This window comes from Seriola lalandi, unplaced genomic scaffold (genome assembly GCF_002814215.2).
Source record: "Seriola lalandi dorsalis isolate HSWRI2012SDOR001 ecotype SW California unplaced genomic scaffold, Sedor1 jcf7180002054466, whole genome shotgun sequence".
Lineage (NCBI taxonomy): Eukaryota > Metazoa > Chordata > Actinopteri > Carangiformes > Carangidae > Seriola > Seriola lalandi.
This window is the reverse complement of record NW_019525019.1, coordinates 56,379-71,941: the sequence shown is the minus strand read 5'-3', so window position 1 is coordinate 71,941 and position 15,563 is coordinate 56,379. Positions and strand designations below refer to the sequence as shown.

At 40.2% G+C, this 15,563-nt stretch overlaps 2 protein-coding genes across 2 annotated transcripts; one reads left to right on the top strand and one right to left on the bottom strand.

Annotated features, from left to right (window-relative positions):
* Positions 1 to 2,219: 2,219 nt before the first annotated feature.
* cunh6orf120 (chromosome unknown C6orf120 homolog) lies at positions 2,220 to 6,443 on the top strand. Its single transcript, XM_023411451.2, has 2 exons — positions 2,220 to 2,336; positions 3,946 to 6,443. The coding sequence occupies exon 2, from the start codon at positions 3,976 to 3,978 to the stop codon at positions 4,540 to 4,542; it is 567 nt and encodes a 188-aa protein (XP_023267219.1). The 5' UTR covers positions 2,220 to 2,336; positions 3,946 to 3,975; the 3' UTR covers positions 4,543 to 6,443.
* A 614-nt stretch (positions 6,444 to 7,057) lies between these two features.
* On the bottom strand, positions 7,058 to 7,907 carry mrpl21 (mitochondrial ribosomal protein L21). The gene has a single exon (XM_023411450.2). It carries the CDS (start codon positions 7,879 to 7,881, stop codon positions 7,294 to 7,296), a length of 588 nt encoding a protein of 195 aa, XP_023267218.2. The 5' UTR covers positions 7,882 to 7,907; the 3' UTR covers positions 7,058 to 7,293.
* Between the last annotated feature and the right edge of the window lie 7,656 nt (positions 7,908 to 15,563).

Genomic DNA, 15,563 nt, shown 5'->3' with positions numbered 1-15,563 from the left:
CCCCCCCCCCCCCCCCGGAACATTTGTTGTTGTTTTTTTTGTTTTGTTTTGTTTCTTTTTTTCTTTTTATTTCTTTCTTTTCTTTTCTTTTTTTTTGTTTAAAACTACAGTTGGTGTTCATTAAAGTGAAAAAGGATTATAAAAACAAATCATGTGAAATTAGTACACATTGATTCTTTTATGCGTGAGGTGTGAGTGTGCATGCCTGGAGACAGATTTGTAATTTATTTTGTATTATCTCACAGGTTCACAGAGGAGGAGATGATCACTGTTGGATTACAGATGGTTAAAGCAGAGTAACGTGTACAGATAATTCTACCTAACCAGAATAAAAATTGGTTACAGATCAACATAGACGAAAACAGAGAGAAAATTCAAATGTCGACACGTTTTGGTTTCATGAAGAGTCTGTAGCAAATGTTCAGGCAGCGTTTGGCTTTTGTCGTCCGTGCAGATGTTTTCGTGTTGTTTTTTTTGTTTTGTTTTTTTCTAATGAATCTGACTTTTAGTTCAACATGTGGAATGTCTTTGTGGTTCTGACTTAAAGAAGAGGACAGCTTTAAATTTAGTGATGCCAAGGCAAACGTAAATAATATCCAGTCCAATAAAGTAACACTTGATGATACAGCATCTGTCACTACAAGACATTTCTCCAAAAGAAAATTAGTCTTTCCAAATCGTCCTGCTGTGCTGATTCCCGCTCATTTCTCTGCAGTGAGGGGTTCACGTGAAGATGTGTCTTCTGCTCTGGTTCAGGTGTTGGAAGGTGAGAATAAGGCCTGATTACCGAGTGGGAAAAGTCCCAAAGGCCCCGGGTTTTCTGTAAAGCAGTTACTTTGTGGTATTTCACATAGCTGCAGATTTGTTTGGTAATATGCACCGCTAAGGCACAGGGAAAAAACTAAAGGTAAGGTTCCTATGATGGTAGCTACAATATTTTACGGGTCATTTTAGCAGTTTATTAGACAGGAAGTGAAAGAAGAGAGAGGAGGGGAATGACAACCCATAGACCCTGAAGAGAATCTGTTTATTTTTAGATAGTTTTGCACCATTTTCCTTCCTCAAAGGAGAAAGTACTTGTGAGAAAGATGAGGAGAGGACATGCAGGTAAAACCCCTGAACCTGAACAGGGATGTTGAGGTTACTATACTGAGTCCATGTCTGTTTTTAACTCTAGACTTTGTAGCCAAGCTTCTCATCAATGTGTAGTCATTTGTTTGTTTTATGTATGACGAGTGTCAATGGGTTACGTGAAAAGCATTTAAGATTATTATTATTGTTATTATCTGGATCTTAAACCTCTAGGCTACAAATGTGCCATAAAAAATCCAGTTTCAAATACCTTCTTTACTGTATTTCAGTAGATATCGTGCTAACATGGTGCATATCTGAACAAATGTGAAATTACAGTAAGACAGCTGATCTAAAGCTGGATGGGCTCAGTAGATGCAACATTGATCTGGATAAGACGTGACTGACACCTTGCTGAATGACTCCAGTTAGATTCTTTCTTTTTGGGATGAATTTGTTTTCATTTCTATATGACTACATATTTATTTTATGTTTTAATAGCCACACTTCTGATTATTTAAAGTAACTGTTTTAAAAAAACAAAAACAACCCCTGGGACAGAAACCATGTAGGGTCGAGCAAATAAAGACCTTTTCTTATCTGTTTGACACAGTTCAGTCAAAATTAAAACTGTAGGTTATTATAACACTGTATGTAGCTGTAGCATTCAAGTGTCTTCAACACTGCCACAATTTAAGCATTATTATGCTGCAGCATGTTCATGATAATTCATTAAGCAGATTTTATTTATGTAAAAATACACAAAAATGAAAATTCTAGCTAAAACAACAAGCATATACACTCAGTCCCAAAACAACCAAAAAGTTGAATCAACACCTCTCTAAAACAGTTATATACTGTATCCTAATAAACTGGCAATTGAGTGTATGACGTAATAAGATGGAAAATTTATTTCAAGTACAAGCTTTTGTCAGTGTCTAGTACTTTTGCAAGTAGTATGCAAAAAAGACCATTTTACACTGGGACCTGTGAAATGAAATGAATCAGATTATTCGATAAAATCAGGTCTGATCAAATGTAAAGTCAAAGTGAATCACATCACACAGAGAGAAACAAACAAGACCAAAAGCTCATTAATTGGATTCTGCTGGGTGCAGTTACCAGGTTTGACCGGTGGGTGGCAGCAGTGAGCGGTTTGTCGTTGACTGAGTCAAAGCCACCGGCAGAGAAGAAGAGGTGAACTTATTAACTTTCGACAGGTTGCTGTGTTTGGCCGAAGATGCCGGTTAGTCAATAACAGCTGGGTGAGTTGTTCGAATTTACCAATTTGTACATGTTTAACCATAATTTAGTTACTAGATTATAAAGTTTAAATTTATCCCGCCGCCTTGAGAACTGAAACTTCAGCTCAAACTCATCAGGCTAGCAGCGACGTTAGCTGCGTGAATGCTAACTGAAAGTAAAAAGCTAGTTAGCTGTTAGCTCAGGATAATACCAGAGCCTTATCTCTACTTTAACACCAGGTAACCAATAGGTTTATAACAAAATATTTACTTTAAACAATACGTATATTCCGTATTTAAAACAGGTTGTTGGTACAGGTAGGTGTTACTGGCTGGCAGGTGCTGTGTTAGCTGTTAGCTTTAAACTCAAACACCGTCAGGTTGTTGAGGCTGCTCATGTTAAAGTGTTGTTAAAAACAACATAGTTCTGTTTTAATGTTAGATTAACCACACGTAGCTGGTTTGAAAGCGATGAAGCTTCCGGTTAAAGCAGGTATCAGGTGTTACAGGTGGCTAACGTTCAGTGGTTCAAAAAGGTTGTAACCGTTGAAGCACGTTTCCGTTCGTATCAAAGGTCAGACTCACCGGCGGAGCTGAGACCGAGCTGGTCGTTAACACAGGCCACTGTCACAGGTGTCCTGTCTGTGTTTGTTTGGGAGTCATTGTGGCGGGTTCATGAAGATGTCAGGCTTTTATTTTGTTGTCTGGTTTTCACTTCTGTTTAAAGTTAAGTTTGTTTTCTGTTTCATACATGTAACTTATATTTGGGGTCAGGGGTCAGCAGTTGGGTTTAACCATTAGCCAGTCTAATAGTTTTACAAGCAGCATAGATACAGACATCTACTGTATATTGTAATTATTTTTTGTGTATTTTATTAAATTCATGTTAAGCAAAATCTGACAGCAGCCTGCTTCAGTGTTATTGTTAATGTTGCTGTTGTTGCTGCAGTTTCTGTATCACTGTTCCCTATTTGTGGCTGAGATGTTTCTATTATCTGTTAAAATGTTACGTTTTTATTGAGACTTCATTGGGTGCTGTATATACAATATAACTTTTTGTTGGAGGCCGGATTTGTCCCACAGACCTGTTATTTGGTTATATCACTGTCTTACCTTAATGTGCCACTGTTTTATCTGATCGGGGGCGACTGATGAACACAGTGTAATATCACACTGACACATCAGCAGATTAGATGAAGGCAGAGGAGAATATATGAGCATATAGACAACAACTTAAAGGGATACAAATAAGCAATAAACAAGGTCCAATATTTTTTGTGGCTGAGAAGTTTATTTCCAAATTATTCTTCTTTTGAATCAGTGTTGACAGACAACAATTTTGATCCAGTAATTTATTGAGCAAAATTACTACCTGCTTCCCAAATGTGAGGATTTGCTTATTTTCTCTTTTTAATTTCATTTAAAATATAATATTTTGAGGTTGTGGCCTGTTGATTGTTCAAAAGAAGCAGTTTGAAGATGACACCTTTGGCCCTCAGAAATTTTCACTGTTTTCTGACATTTTATAGACCAAACAATGACAATGAATCAGCAGAGTTTTAGCTTCTTTCCTTGTTTGTGTGCGGCAGCTAAATACTGGTTTTCATCTGTGTCTCATCCTGTTCTTCAGGCTGTCTGGTGTCGTCCAGGCAGAGTCTGAATGACAGATGCCTTCATCATGATGCTGAGCTGCAGCACCCTGGTCGTCGTCCTCCTGCTGTCCCAGGCCAGAGGCTTCCTGAGCCCCTCAGAGGACGACGGCATCCCTGAAGAGTGGGTGCTCCTTCATGTGGTTCAGGGCCAGATCGGGGCCGGAAACTACAGCTACCTGCGCCTCAACCACGATGGCAGAATCATCCTCCACATGCAAAGCCTCAAGGGAGACGCAGACCTCTACGTGTCTGATAAAACCCTGAAGCCTAGCTTCGACACCTACAAGCTGCAGTCGGCCACCTGCGGCCACGATGTGGTGGTGGTGCCGGGGGACTTTGTGAGGCCGGTGGGCATCGGCATCTACGGCCACCCGTCTCACAAAGAGAGCGAGTTTGAAATGCGGGTGTTTTACGATCAGACGGTGCCACAGAACCCGTTCGATACGGGCTTGTACACCTCAGAAGATGGACGTAAGCAAACAGAATCTCCTCAGGCAGCAGACGAGAAAGAGGAGTCGATCTTTTGGACAATTCTGATCGGGCTTTTGAAGATTATACTTGAGATTTTGTTTTGAAAATGGTTTCCTTCCTCGCTGCTCTGACAAAAGGAAGAAACTCTGTTCTTGGCTCTGTCAGCCTTGATACATTAAAGAAGATTATTTCCCTTCATTCTGTAAGGATGAGAAAATGTCGCTCCAAACTCCAGTGAGAATCCTGGCATTTTAACAGCTCTCTGCTCGTGATCAAACACAAATATCTGATAGAAATACTAACAATCAGTTTGAAAGGTTGAAGGTGGATCACTGTGTTGAACGCTGAACACACCAGTGACTCCCGACCAATCAGAAAATGTTTCACAAAGTGATACGTAAATCAACATTAGCCTTTCAGATTCAGCAGAGTGTTACTTTGCCATGGTGTCTTCATACAAAAACAGAATGAAGGTTATTAAGGTGAAGCACAGGCACATGTTGAACTCATGGCCTGAAGAGTCTTGATGGATGTTTGTAAGTCTATCAAACACTCACATGCACATATGTAAAAACTGAGACTTTTTGGTTGCTGCTGTCATTCCTTGGCCATGAAGACATCCTCTCCTCATGTGATCCCAGTGTAAAAGATGAGAGACAAAATTCACATTCATATGAAGCTGCAGCAGTCAGAGTTAAGGCCTCAGTGCTTTAAATGAAGTAGGCTGAAACGTGTCGTACAGCGTGTGTAGAAGTTTAAAGTGTAAATACCATGAGCCCGTGTACACCTGACAGTTACATGAGATCTGTATCTGGATATTCAGTCTAGATGAGGAAAAACATTTGTACGACGTCTAGAGGTCGATCACAGTGTGAACAGAATCTAACACTTATTTATTGAAGGTGTAAAAAGTGGATCCAGATAACGTATCCAGGTGAGAGCACAGCTGTAAACGGGGCTCGTATTGTTTGAGAGTTTATAAATACGTACTGATTTGCGTGTTTTTGTAGCTCAGACGCTCTAAATCAGACAAATGAGAACAGCCCAATTACACACCTCTGCACTCCTGGTCGATCGCAGCGTAAACTCATTTTTCAGAAGGTTTCAAACCTTTTCAAACACATTGAAACGTGTTAAGATCTTTAGCTGAGTCACGTGGTTATTTCCTTAAGGTCTCGTCTTCGTTGTGCAAAATTCTCTCTGATTTTCATGTTTCCTTGCTGAGCAGTGACGGAGAAATGTATTATATATTTTTATATATCCTTGTGGTCGCACGTAGGTTTGTTGTTGTTGTTGCTGCGACAAAACACGACCACCAGGATGAAAACACCCACTTCATTTGACTACCTCAGACCTCACTGTTGCCCCTGATCTTTTACACTGTAGTCCCGTGCAGACTGAAGTTTGGACTGATGACTGCAGCGACCTTTAACTCTCAGTGTGCATAAGACCTGAGTGTGAGTGTTTGTACTACTTTAAAAAGAAATCCTAACTCATCCTTAAACTCAACATGAACTAAATTGAATCAAATTAAATTCAGCAAATCAAAGAGTTTACAGTTGTGGCTGCGTCTCACCTCGGCCTGTGAATGGATGAAACCGCTTGTCTTAACTCTGCATATCAACATCACACAGTACGTGTGTGTGTGTGTGTGTGTGTGTGGGTTTAAATATCAAAAACTTAGCAATACAGTCATCGTCAGCCATTTGGACATGTACATGAGGTTCCTACAGGACGGGTCGTGATTCTGAATTTAGACTCTGAGCAGGAAGAACCTCTGGTTTGTGAAAAGACTGTTAACTTTAAACATTTCATTTGGTTTGATCATTGACTTTGGTGGGTTTTTTTTGCCTGTTGGACAAGCTCCTGATTCAAACATCTCCTCCAGCGTTGGAGTTCAGTTATTGTTACCACTGAGCAGAAATGTTCAACAGTGCCTTCAGATCAGGGCTCTGCAGGGAGAACGGGTTTCTAAATAAAACGGCTGTTTTGCAGACTGTTCAAACCTTCTGCCTCGTGAGTCTTTTTGTTTCAGGTTTGACAAAGAGGAATGTGGAGCTTCGTTTAGCAGAGGGCAACATCAAACAAACAAATGACGACCTTCCCCAAAGATTAATATCCTGTCTGGGGTCAGCTGATGACACTGAACTTCCTGGTTTTGGGAAATCATTTTTTATCTAAACTCACAAGAATTTCATAATTTATTCTTTGACAAATCTAATAAAACTAAATATCACTCAGGCTAGAAATGTAGACGGCAGCAGTTGATTTTATCAGTGAAAATTAATCAGCAACTATTGTGATAATCTGTCTTTTTTTAAAGCAACATTTCACAGGTTTCAGCTTCATTTCCTCTGGTTCCCTTAATCTTCTTTGAGAGTAAACCGAAAACAAGATATTTGAAGATGTCACTGGGAATATGTGACATTTTAAAAACACAAATTAACTGATTAACAGAGAAAATAATCATTAGTTGCAGCAGTACCTCGTTTCATTTACTGTCAGAAAACTGGGAAACTAGTAGAGACTCATATTTCAGTGAATTATTGCTGTTCTTTTCTGAATGAAACTGCCATAGCAACAGGTTTGTAAAGTCAGACTTTTAAAAACACCCAGGGATTTAAACAGAAATATTTAATATATCTCAGTCACATCTCTGCAGTGTATCGTTTATTTACAGGAGTAAACTCAACATTTTCTGTCCTGGTTTGTGGCTGATTTTTAAAACAGCTCAGAGTCCTGAACAGACTCGTGGACCCTGACATGTTTGTTTACATATTTATCATCACTCAGAACAAATAAACCCGCAGTCTGTGTGTGAAATAATCCAGCCTTCATCATCATCATCATCTTCATCATGTCAGCCTGGGAGCCAGCTGGATGCTGTTGATCCTCAGCACCGTCTGCGGCTGGATGATGATCTTCTTGCGCTGGAACCGGTGTCTCTTCCAGAACGACATGTGGATTTTGGGCCAGGACTCAGTCTTTTCGAGCACGGTGGCCTCGACCCGGACCAGCTCCTTCCCCAGCAGAGGCCTGCCGATCAGGGTGAAGTCCTCCGCCCCGACCAGCAGCACCTTCTCCATCCGGATCCGCTCCCCGCACTCCGCCTCGACGTGGTTCTCGATCAGGATCAGGTCCTCGTCCGTGACCTTCCACTGACGCCCGGCGAAGTGCACGACGGCGAAGAGCCGGCCGAAGTCCTGCCCGTGGATCCGCCGGTTCACGGTGCTCACCACCGCGGCGTGTCGACCCCGCTCCTCATCCTCCGGGACCAGGCACGTCTGCTGCGCCCACGGCGGCCGGGACAGCGAGGTCCGGGGCACCAGTTCCCCGCTCGCGGAGCTCTGTAGTCGGGCAGCAGCGGGGAACAGGAGCGAGGGTCTGGGTGTCAACACGCTGCATGTCCTCCACAGTCCTACACAGCCTCTGCTCGCCGCCATCTTTACAGGAAATGCTTTGGTTCCCACGGCGCATGCGTGACCTTTGTAAAGACACGCACACGTTTCAGTCACCTGACTTTTTCTGCTTCTGCATAATGTTATTATTGTATTATATGATATTTCTGTATTTTACATTATTGAATTCTTTTAATTGAATTTCTCCTAGGGTATGAATAAAGTGTATATTTATCTATCTATCTATCTAATCAATAACATAAATTTAAAATTTGCTGACTCAGATACAATGAAAACAGGGGGAGGAATGACAGAAAAAATACAACACATCCAAAAACTACACAAAGACATCATATAGTTGTGCAAATTCCACATTCTGTAGATGTTTGAAGTGTTATGCACTTTTTTATTTCATTGGCACCAACTAGTATTTAGTAACTCTAGTCTTTATGGAAATTTTGTAACTAGTTGTTTTGTGTCTCTGGTGTCTCTGTGTTTTATAGTTTCTTATAGAAACTTCTTTGTGGTATGTTTGCATCTAATTATGGTAATTTGCGTGTTTGTGGTCGTTTTGAATCTGTGTAGTCGTTTTAACCCTGTCTTCGTGAGTTGTGTGTTTCTTTGTGGTAATTTTATATCTTTTTATAGTTGTTTTTGCATCAGTTTGTGTTTTTAACGTCTCATATGACCAGTTTGTGGTTGTTTTGTGTCTCTTTCTGGTAGTTATGCGTTTCATTAAGGGACGTTTTGCAGTTGAAGCCTGGAGGGGGGGGGGGGCGTCCAGACATCCATCTCTGTCAGGTTCAACTCCTGTGTTAAGCTACTTCCCCCCACTTCACTCGATGCCTGGTGCTCGTCATTACATTACAACCGACCTTACAGGTTAGGAGTGGAATTTCCTGCAGCACCTGAACGCGGCGCTGACGTGCCTCCATTTTGTGTCGTTCGGCCCGTTTCCGTGTTTCTGAGCAGGGACCGATTAAACTGTGTCAGCGGGGAGTATGGCTCTGCTCGCAGGTCAGGAGTGCGGGTAAACTTTTCCATAGCTACCTGAATCAGTTAAAAGTGTCTCTTAAACGCTTTTAACAATTTGTTTTATGCGCTGTTTTATCTCAGAGACGTCTTGTAGCGAGAGCCGGACATCGCTGACACTGACAGCTGGGAAGTAAACAGCTAACAGCTAGCAGCTAACGGCTAACAGCGGCTAGCGCTAGTGTAACCGCCACTAGCCGAGCTGGTAAACCGTCGACTGCAGGCTAACGTTAGCCGGCTAACTTCTGAGTGTTTTTGGTGGCGTTAAGTTACATCACCGCGACCTGCCAGCACCCTCCCATCCTAATTTTTTGTCAAACTGCACCGACCACGGATTGCCACAACGGCACTTTCCATTCATGTTGTTTTGGAGGACGAGACTACCAGACCTCCGCTTCTTCGAGCCAGGGTAAGTTAAATGTCAGGCTACCGAAGCTAACTTTACTCCACCTAAGTTTAAGCTAGTACCAGGTGTGTTTGCTGCAGTGGATATTTACCTGGGAGCGGCTGCAGCAGCTGCACAACCTGCCCAGGCCTGATTAATCCTGTTTTACTTTGCTTAATGTCGGTCGGTTTGAGTGTTTTCTGCCCGATGAATTTACCCAACAACATGTATGATTTATGTTCTGGTGGGAGAAGTATGCAGATCCTTTGCTTCGGTAAAATGTCAAATATCTTACCATTACACACAAGTAAAAACACTGCTTTATAAACTTCCCTTCACTTTAAATTTGTAAGCAATATCAGGAAAATGTACTTACATTATCAAAACTCCTCGATATATATATATATATATATCTGAAAAGTCTTTGTTTGATTTAGGTTTTCTTTAAAAAATAAAAAAGATAAAGACTTTAGAAGGCATGAAAAAGTTTTAACTTAATTCCCAGAAGTCTCATAGTTTCTATAGCCCGCGTAGACACTAACATTGGTTTTAAAATGTTTTTGCAGGTGATCACAATTGTTCTAGACCTCTGAGCTTAAACTAATTAGTCACTTTGTAATTGATTTATCCATCCATTTTCTGTTGCTTATTTAGGGCCTGATCATCTGGAGTGATCAGTTAACTTTAGTATAAGAGCTTTGGCAGGAAATAATGACAAAAATGTCAAATAAATGTAAATAAATTGATGTTTATTTCTCATTGCACTCAGTAAGTCAGTCTGGGCTTTATCATCCCTAGTGGTTTACATGGATATCTTTCATGCTTGAGCAGCATGACTGTGCAACAGGTATTCAATTACATTATATGTGGTATTAAATAGTCTAATTTTTAATTTGGTGAACTCTGGAGAAACCCAGGGTTCATTATGGATTAATCTGATTCTTTTCTTGATTGACCACTTTGTCTACAAAATGCCAGAAAATAGTGAGAAACGCTCGTTTTTGTTTTCCACAGACCAAGGTGACTTCTTCAGATGCCTTGTTCTGTCCGACCAACAGTCCAATATCCAAACATATTCAGCTTATTATCATGTGAGACAAAAAAAAACATCAATTCCTCATATTTGAGAAGTTAGACACTGTAAATATTTGACATTTTGCTTTAGAAATGGGTGAAATGATTATTCGTTGTCATGTCTTTGGGTTTCTTTGTGACTAACAGTCCAAACCTCAAAACTATTACGCTGACTGTAATTTATATAAGACAAGGAAAAACTGCAAAAAGTCACATTTGAGAAGCTGAAATCATGTAGAGCTACAACAATTAGTCAACTAATTACCAACCATTTCTGATGATTAATTAATATTTTCACTCATTTTTCAATTAAAGGGTGCCAGCTTTTCAAATCTTAGGTTTTCTTGTTCTTACATCATAGTTAGTTGGATAATAATACATTTTAGACTGTAGATCAAACTAAACAAGACATTCTGATAACGTCACCTGGGGCTGTGGGATGTCGTCATGGGCTTTTATCCCTGTTATGTTTTATAGATCAAAGCATTGTGAGATTAATCAATAATAAAAATACTCATTAGTTGAAACCCTAAAACCATGAAATGTTTGAATGTTTTTTGCATGAACAGTGAACTTAAATAATTTAATCAGACCAAACAGTAGCAGACTAAAAATGTGTATACAGTTGGGTAGTTCAATTTTTCACAATAAGAGCGTAAGAGTACAAGTACAAAGTGTTCTAAAATGGGAATACTAATATCTTAGGCTGCCATTTTCCCAGAAAAAGCCTAGAAACACACACACACAGCCACAGGCCTGCCGCTCAGTGTATTTCCTCAACCACAAAAGCATCCAGCTTCCTCATTCACCACCCCACCCCCACCCCCACCCCCTTGCTGGCTGTATTCCTCTGTGTAGCCTCACACAGTTGATGTGGGGAAACTTTTTTCCATTATATGGCTGTTTACCAACTGTTTGGGTGAACAGCTAAATGCAGCCCAATCCTCAGCGATCATGACCCACTTAAGACCTCATTTTACTTTGATCTTGAATGGAAATGATTAGTCAGATTATAGGGGTCAAAGGTCAGGACCTGTTAGTTTTTTATCAGTGTGTGGCTGCCAGTTTTGTGTGTTCTTTTGTGCTGCAGAGGACAAGAAATATTCTTTTAATCTTCTTTTCTAAAAGCCGTCAGATCGTCATATAAAGTGGACGCTGATGAGAGATTTAGAATATTTTTCTAATTTTGTACTTATTCAGAATTTAAATATCCAATACCTCGTGTCCTCTTATGTAAGGCAACGATTAATGATTATTTTCATTGTTGATTAATCCGACAATTATCTTTTTTAATAATTAGGCTGAAACATGATTAAACAATGAATCACTTACCAAAATATTATTATTATTATTATTATTAACAACAAACTATTTCTTAAGGTTATTCTCATCTTACTAAAAGACAGAACACAGGCCGAGGACAAGCCTCACTCCAAGTATTCTGTATCAAGAGACTTTATTTTGTTGTTTCAGATCCCTTCAAGGCGCTCAGTAATTCTTACATCTGTTAATGTTTTGCAAAATACTTGTGTCAGCAGAAGACCAGTTTTTTTCCCCCAAAAATAGAAAGTAATGTCGACTAGCTATTACTCTTATAATCCATTCATCTATCTAGTCTGAGATGCTGCTGTGACAGTTAATCTACAAATTGTTAAAGTTCTGATTTAGAAGCAGAGTGATTTAAAAACCTTGATAAATACCTGAATGACTAACAGTGTATATATATATATGGTATATATAATCTAAAACATTTACATTAAGTGGGTGTGATCGATTGAGATGATTAAAGGTTAGCACATCTCAGTTCAAACAGAAACACGTCATTGTTTAAGGTTTGTTAATTGTGGTTTTATAATTAGTGTAATTAATATAAACTAGTGTCTGTGTCAAACACTTCTTTAATCCCCCACTCTCAGTCTCTGCCTCTGCTGCTGGGCCTCTCCATTCAAACCATGTCACTGACTAACCGGTGAGCTTGCTTGGTGAGATTCCTTTGGTTTCCCTCGGTGAAAACCTGCCCCGACACTCAGCCCAGCAGCCCGAGGAGCGGAGGGTGGGGAGGGTGGGGTGAGGAGCCGACGCAGCCTGCATGAGCCGACAATGGGCCCAGGCAGCTAACTGGTTTGGGGAGATCCAGTGAGTTAGTCATTGTGTGCAGAGCTGACACATTTAGAGCACTTTCAGGTACAGGTGTATCACAGGGAGGCTTTATATGGATGCGTTTACTACTTTTTTCTATAAGAGCTGCAACTTTTACAGAAGTTTTACAACATACAGGAGCATTCTGGGTAAAACTGATTAGTTCTGTTGTTAATAATTGTTGTTTTTACTTTAAAATAGGGCTGCAACCAGCAGCTAATTTCATTATCAATGAATCTGTCATTCATTTTGAAAAATGCACGCTGTACTCTCACGAAGCTCCTGGGGTCCACTCAAGTAAAAATTACATCATAATGCAAAACAATGTAAATTAAAATCAAAGATGAAAAACAACAAATACAAACAGCAGTAAAACTACCAATAAGGTTAATAACAGTAACAAGCTCCACGCTTTATCTAAAGTAAAACGTTTGCAGCTCAAAAAACTATAAATGATGGTGGTTCATGAAACCAGCTTGAGACGACTTTAGCTTTGAGACATGGAGCAGTGTCCTGCTGGAAGGAGATACGAGAAGATGGTGAACTGTGACCATGAAAGGAGGAACATGGTCATTGACTGGTATTAAAGGACTCCCCACACCATCACACCACCACCACCAGCAGCAGCCTGGACTGTTGACACAAGGGCAGGTTGGGTCCATGGTTTCAGACTCTGACTCTACCATCTGCTGCCTCAGCACAAATCCAGATCCATCACACCAGGCTCAGTTTTTCCGATCTTCATCTGTCTGGTGTTGGTGAGTGTGTGTCCACTGCAGCCTCAGGTTTCTGTTCTTGGCTGACAGAGCAGTGGCAGACCTGCAAGAAATGAAAGTACCTCATGTTAAAACAGAGAGAATATGATCTTTCCAGGGACTTGACAATCCCCATCAAGGCAGAGAAGTAAAAGGAGCATGTCACAGCCACTGAATCCCTTAGGCAGCACTAAATAACAGATGCTACACAGAGCAGTGCACCTTGCCTCCAGAAAATGTGCAAAGGCCACCATACGCATCCACATAATGCTCCTGCAGGCTGGCCTTGCTTCTGAGCCCGACTGCTGGGCATCGAACCAACGGCAACAAACTCTCAGAACTACATCCACACCGACAGGTGGCTAAATCTGAAAATATGTTTCATTAGAGCTGCAACTAACAATTATTTTCATCATCATTTAGTTTGCTGATTAGTTAAAATATCAGAAAACAGCAAAAATGCCCATTATATTATACAGAGTCTTTAAAAAGATATTCAGTTTGCAATGATATAAAAGAGAAACTATCGAATATAGTTTCAATATTTATTCAGAATTTAAATATCCAATACCTCGTCTGTCCTCTTATGTAGGGTTGCAACTAACGATTATTTTCATTATCGATTAATCGCCAGAAATCTTCAATAGGAGGAACAGGTAAAAGCCCATTTGTGGCATTTTTTCTGAAGATTAATCAATTATCAAAATATTTACAGATGAGTGAATCAACTCATCCTTTCAGCTCTATTCCACATGAATGTTTTCAGGTCTTATTATTAAGATCTTGTGAAGATTTATTTATTTTTAAGGGTCCATGTCCAATATGAAACACAAACATTGGTCAAACAGACAGTTCACTGTAACCAAAAATAATATAATTGCTGTTTTACTTGATGCATTTCTGTTTCTGTAACTAAACAAGCATAAAATACTGATTGATCACGTCATAAAAGGTATCTGTTAATCAGGAAAACATTCCTTCTTCTTTATGATCAGGATCTTTACAAATGAACCAAACACAGGTTAATGCTGCAACATATAGATTAACAAAGAATTAAATGCAAACTAGTCTGATGATCAATAATAACTTCCAGTTTTTCTCTTGTTTAATCACAGTGAACAGATTTAACTTTGAGCTTTAGACTGTTGATCGGACAAAACAAGACATTTGAAGAAATCACCTTGGACAGTCACTATTATTTGATGACACCAAAGTCAGTAGGATTCATCCTCGGAGGTCCATAAATATCTGTAGCAAATTTAATGGCAATCCATCCAGGAGTGGTCCAGATATTTCCCTCTGGATTTACAGACGAGATCCCGTGAATTAAAGCAGAGATTTAAATCGCTCTAAGCCTCTTTCTGTCTGTGGGTCCTCGTCAAAAACGTCCATCGTCTCCACTCTGCGCTGACGTATCGCAGGAGCTGCGTCAGCGACAGCTTCCTTCTACCAAGAATGTTTTCTTTAGAGTGAAGTGGGAGCAGCCATTTGTTTCCACTAGTGAAGGAGCAGGATGAGGCTTGTTGGCGTCCAGCTCCTCATCTTGTTTTCTCTTTAACACGGCACACGTGGAAGCAGGAAAATATTGTAACTGCAACTGATCATGGTGAGCTCATGTTTCTGCCAGCTCAGGTTTTGTCCTACAAATACAAGGAGTGAGTTTCTTCTATTGAGCCGGTAAAACCCTGACGACTGATGATTCAATATGAGCAATGGTCGAGTTAAAACACTTCATTAGGATTTAGTTGAGTGTTAATTGAATATTATGAAACATAGCGAAAGAGGTTCGATTTAAAACGAATACGTAGTCGTGTGGACGCAGACTTAGACCTGAAGAAGCCTCTTAGCCGAGAGGAGAAACGTCTTTAAGCACCTACAGCCAAGTCCAGTATCCTCGTTCAGGATGGCAGATCTTGCTAGTAGAAATGAAGTGTTTATTTGTATTATTTGTATTTGTACTATGCAGATTTTTCCTCTCAAATGTAGATCAAGCAAACAGGAATACATCCTTTCAAATTAAGAAACTTGTGACGCAGGTATCAATCCATAAATGCTGATGTGCAGTTTTTGTGTCGAAGAAAAGACTTTGTGATTGCTGTACATTCAATAATTCACTTAGAAACAGGATTTGTTTTACACCTGATGTTTCCTACGTGCGAGGCTGCACCTGCACAGACGTCCCAGTTTCTTATTGATCGTCTAACGGTTGTTGTTGTTGTGTTCGTTGTGTTGCAGCAGTCAGCGCGTGTCGTCCCAGCTGAGACGGTGAAGTCGCCCGCCTTTTACCCCACACAGAGAGGTGCCAACAGAGGGACAGGATGCCTATTCCTCCCCCTCCCCCT

Coding starts and splice junctions, on each gene's coding strand:
- cunh6orf120 (XM_023411451.2), top strand. CDS start 3,976: ATGACAGATGCCTTCATCATGATGCTGAGCTGCAGCACCCTGGTCGTC.
- mrpl21 (XM_023411450.2), bottom strand. CDS start 7,881: ATGGCGGCGAGCAGAGGCTGTGTAGGACTGTGGAGGACATGCAGCGTG.